Source organism: Callorhinus ursinus, unplaced genomic scaffold (assembly GCF_003265705.2).
Source record: "Callorhinus ursinus isolate GAN/ISIS: 27379988/994484 unplaced genomic scaffold, GSC_fseal_2.0 scaffold18, whole genome shotgun sequence".
Classification (NCBI taxonomy): domain Eukaryota; kingdom Metazoa; phylum Chordata; class Mammalia; order Carnivora; family Otariidae; genus Callorhinus; species Callorhinus ursinus.
In genome coordinates, this window is record NW_027397080.1 from 10,099,753 (window position 1) to 10,104,371 (window position 4,619).

The 4,619-nt window shown below is 52.8% G+C and overlaps 1 protein-coding gene across 1 annotated transcript in view; it reads left to right on the forward strand.

Annotated features, from left to right (window-relative positions):
• The first annotated feature begins 2,532 nt into the window (after nucleotides 1-2,532).
• The window catches only part of LOC112811879 (platelet-activating factor receptor-like), a 3,098-nt gene continuing 1,011 nt past the window's right edge, over nucleotides 2,533-4,619 (forward strand). Inside the window, exons 1-2 of the mRNA XM_025856357.2 lie at nucleotides 2,533-3,346; nucleotides 4,169-4,614. Of these exons, the coding sequence (XP_025712142.1) occupies nucleotides 3,312-3,346; nucleotides 4,169-4,614 (481 nt within the window). The 5' untranslated portion in view covers nucleotides 2,533-3,311. The remainder of the gene's footprint in view (nucleotides 3,347-4,168; nucleotides 4,615-4,619) is intronic.

A 4,619-nucleotide genomic window follows, 5' to 3' on the forward strand; every position in this document is an offset into this window, starting at 1 on the left:
CTGTAAGACCATTCCATGTCTGTTTTACCTCATTGATGTTAATGGCTGTATAGTATTCCATCATAAGGATGTACTGTAATGTATTTATTCAAGCCCCCACTGAGGAACATTTAGATTGTCCCCAGTGTTTTGCTATTGTACACTTCACAGTAAATCACCTTTGCATACTTATTGTCTTAGAGGGTGGGGAGGGGCAGAGGGAGAGGGAGAGAGAGAATCTTAAGCAGGCTCCATCCCCAGCAAGGAGCCCAACATGGGGCTTGATCTCATGACCCTGAGATCACTACCTGAGCTGAAATCAAGAGTCGGATGTGGGACACCTGGGTGGCTCAGTCCATTAATGCATCTGCCTTCAGCTCTGGGATCGAGTCCTGCATCGGGCTCCCTGCTCAGCAGGGAGCCTGCTTCTCCCTCTGCATGCTATTCCCCCTGCTTGTGCTCTCTCTCTGACAAATAAATCTTAAAAAAAACCCCAAAAAACAAAAAGAGTTGGACGCTCAATGGATTGAGCCACACAGGCACCCTAGATTGCCTCCCATTTTGCTGTTGTAAATTTCATAGTAAATCACCTTTGCATACTTCCTGTCTTTCCCTAGAAGTGAGGATGCTGCTTCAAAAGGCACTCACATTTTTAAAATTTTTATGAAATACTTAAAATTTACACATTGAGTATGGCAGAGTCCAGGTACCTGCTTCTGCCCGGGTTCTTCCAAGCCACATGAGATATTCCTTCCTATTCTTTTACCTTGTGCACGTTAGCTGTGCAGAGCTAACAAAGATGGGCACAGCATCATCGTTTTCCAGGCTCTGAAACTGCCACCTTTGATAGTGAGGTAGGGCACCCACGGTGGTGCTTCCTGGATATCTACGTGGAGGCAGAGGACAGCCAGCTCCAAGGGACGCTGCATGGGAAAGCAGTGCTGGGAGCCTGGGATGAATCCCAGAGATCCTAGGGACTCAGAACCGGGTGTGCGTGTGTGAATTATTGAGGGAAAATGACCATGTTAGAGTCCTTACTCTCATCAACTATCTTCACCTCAGTAGGGCCTTGTGGAAAGTGATATGCCTCCCATAATGGAAGATAGGAAAAGGGTTTATTTATGCAAGTACTCTAGTCACCTGCCTACGGGTCACTTTGGGGGTAGGGACAATGGCTTTTGGGAGCCCACAGAAATGAAAGGAGTCTGTGCACAGTAGTGCATTTCATCTGAACTCCAGAATGGTAAGTTCTGCTCTGACATGGATGAACTGGGAACCTCAGGCAAGTTGGTACCCTTAGGTCTTTTCTTGTGTCTGAAAGCACAGTGATGCAATCTAGCGTGTGTGTATGTGCACACACACACTGGTACATCTAGTAGTACAGAAAGATAAGCCGTATATGTAAAGTACATATAAAAAATGTAGTAGTGTACATTCACCACATAGAGTGTCAAATAATCAGGAAGCCTCTTCTTTCCCAGAGGTCCAGAGATATACCTTCAGTTTCCAGGTTGGGTAATTTGGCTGCTTTGCAATGACATCAAAGACTGATGATCTCTCTCTCAACTTTCTGCTCTGCTGCTTTTAATTTATTGGCTCCTGCCCTCGGCGTTGCAAAATAGTTGCAGCAGCTCCAGACAGCACATTTGCACATAACATCCATAGGTGAAAAAAAGAGAGGAAAGCTCTCTTAAAAGAGCCCCAGATTTCCCCTCACATCCCACTGGCCAGGATTATGTCCCATTCCTATTCCTAGACCCACCACTGGCAAGGAGAATGGACTTAAACTAGTTAAGGTTTGGGCACCCTGGTCGGCAAAGAATGGAGGGGGTAAATTCCTGCCATTCACTAGCTTATTTGCAAAATATGGATAATAATAGTAAATACTTCATAGAGTTGCTGGGAGAACTTAGTGAGCTAAAGGGCTTACGGTGCTGCCTGGCACATAATAAGTGCTCAGTAAATGCTATTATTAAATAGCATTTGTTATTAAATAGCAGTTTGTTCTACAGATGAGAAAATGCATTCAGAAGGCTTAAGTGCCTACCTGTCAGAGCTGAGACTAGAATTAAGGCCTGATTGACTCCAGAACCCACACTTTCCACCGCACCAGCTGCCCAAGTCGAAAGTGGGCAGGGATGACACCCCTGCTCTCTTCAACAAAGTAAATGGGATGATCTGTCCACCGTGATTAAATCTGCCTTGCTTTCCAGAATTGCCCCTCCGCATGAAAATTTTGAAGCCCAAGAAAGTAGAACCTGGAGCCTCTGGGATCCTGGCCTCTTACCACTCCTTCCAGGATGCGACGCCAGCTGGTCTCCAGCCAGGACTGTGAGGAAAACCTCGCCCAGCTGGTATTAGAGCGAGGGCTCCTGTGTGCCACAGTTTGGGCAGCTTTGGGGCCCCCAGGCTTGGCTGTAGGGCCCGCCCAGCAGCTGTGGCCGAGGCAGCGTGCTGGAGGAGAGGGTGGGTCAGCTGGTGTGGAGCAGTTGGGATTGACAGCAGCAGGAGTATCCTGAGCTCCAGCATTGCCTCCTCAGCCCAAGGAGAAGCCAGGCCTCAGGGAAATGTGCCCCCCAAACCGCACCCTGGAGCACCATGACATTCAGCTGCAAGGCCTTCCTTAGACCTTTCTCTCCTCCCTGTGCCCCTTTGCCCTCAAAGACATTCCCTTCCCTTGGGGCCCTGGCTGTACCCCACAAACCCAGCTCATAGCTACCACAGGTGGGCCCCAGCCCCTCCAGCTGTTGGGCCCATTCTTCACGTGGTGTCCTGGGATTAGTCGGCTGATGGGAGGGTCTGAGATGTGTGGGTGGGAGTGGATTCTGCTCCGTCTCAGCTCCTTAAAGCCAGGCCCCCAGAGCCCCAGAGATTGCTGCAGCAGCCAGAACAGCAAGAGGTAAGAGAGGAGTGATCTGGTGGGATGGCAGGGAGAGGTTCAGGGCGGGCCAGTTGGGGGCTAGAGCCATAGCGGACAGAGCAGACAGAGCCGAGAGGCAGGGGAGAAGAGAATACACTCAGGGTCCCCCACAAAGGACTGCAGCCTCAGAGGTTCAAAGGCACAAGTACGGATTTTGGTATTGGAGGAACTAAGTTTTGGGACACCCTAGGAGGGTGACGATGCCAAAAATAGGAACAGGACATTGGCTTGTGCACTTACCCCCCTTGGGGAAAGAAGAGGAACACGCCCAGATGTCTCTGCGCTGTTTTGTTTGCTGCCAGTGCCTGTGTGGGTGGTGTGCACATTTATCTGCGTGCTGCCTGGAAGGGAAGAGAGCTAATGGTTATGAAGTGTCTCCCCAGTGTCAGCCACAGTGCTCAGAGTTTTACTTATGTTTCCTCATAATCCTCCCAACAACACTGTGAGGTAGGTATTTGAATCTCCATTTTACAGCAGAGAAGCCTGGCTCAGTGAGGCGGAGTAATTTGCCCAGGGTCATATGGCAAATAAATGTGTGTATCTAGAATCTGCCTGCTTCCTGGGCCTGTGCTCTTTTTCTCTTTGCTGTCCAAAGTTTTGACTCAGACCCAGGACTTCTTTGTGGTCAGATCCGGGTGCAGGGGAAGGAAATAGGCTGGAAAGCCTGAGAGTTGTGAGACCCTTTCCTCCCTGCCCCAGGGGCTCCAAGCAAGCCCCTGGAGAGGACCTTCGCTCCTCAAGTCCAAGGTCGCTATGCAGGGCCCTGTCCTCAGGGTCACTGCATCATAAGCCTGTTCCTCCATCCACGGTTCATGGAGGAGGGAGGACTGGGCTTCTTCTGGGAAGAACTCTATATTCCAGTCTGGTTTCTCCAGAACTCTCTGTTGGCTCAGCCTTGCTTGGGCTTACTGCACATGCCTCTGCCTCCACATTATCTGAACCCTACTCCATCTGTGAGGGGCGCTCCCACCCTCTCAGTCACCAAGGTTAGAAATTTCCAAGCTATCTGGGACTCCTGCCTCTTCCTCATTTCCCCGCAGCTTGTCAGCAAGCCCATCCTACTTCAAACGACTCTGGAGTTCATCCCCTGTTCTCCAGCCCCGGGGGTGCCGGCTCAGCTCAGTCTTCATCCTCGCCCACATGGACTTCCCTGCTTCTAGGCTCTCCTCCCAGCAAGGACTGAGGAAGAGGAGGCTGGGCTTGAAGGAAGGTGGTATAGAGGACTGTTCTGTGGCTAGCCTCCGCACTGATCTCTCTTCCTCTCCCTAGTCCGAGGTCTGAGATGAACGGCAGTGTTGGGGACCCGGGTGTCCGCGGCTGCAGCCCCTGGGATGACCCTGCTCGCTTCATCGTGGTGCCCGCGGCCTACGCCATGGCTCTGGGCCTGGGGCTGCCGGCCAACGTGGCCGCCCTGGCGGTGTTTGTCCGCAGCGGCCGGCGCCTGGGTCAGGCCCTGCGGCTCTACCTGCTCAACCTGGCCCTGGCCGACGTGCTCTTCACGCTCACGCTGCCGCTCTGGCTCACCTACTACCTGGGCCCGGCCCACTGGCCCTTCCCCGAGGCCGCCTGCCGCGCGGCCGGGGCTGCCTACTACGCGGCCACCTACGCGGCCGTGGCCTTCGCTGCGCTCATCAGCTTGTGCCGCTGCGGCTCCGTGCGCGGGCCCCGGCCCAGGGCGCCCGGCCGCCTCGCGCTCCGCCGCCGAGGCCCCGCGCGTGCC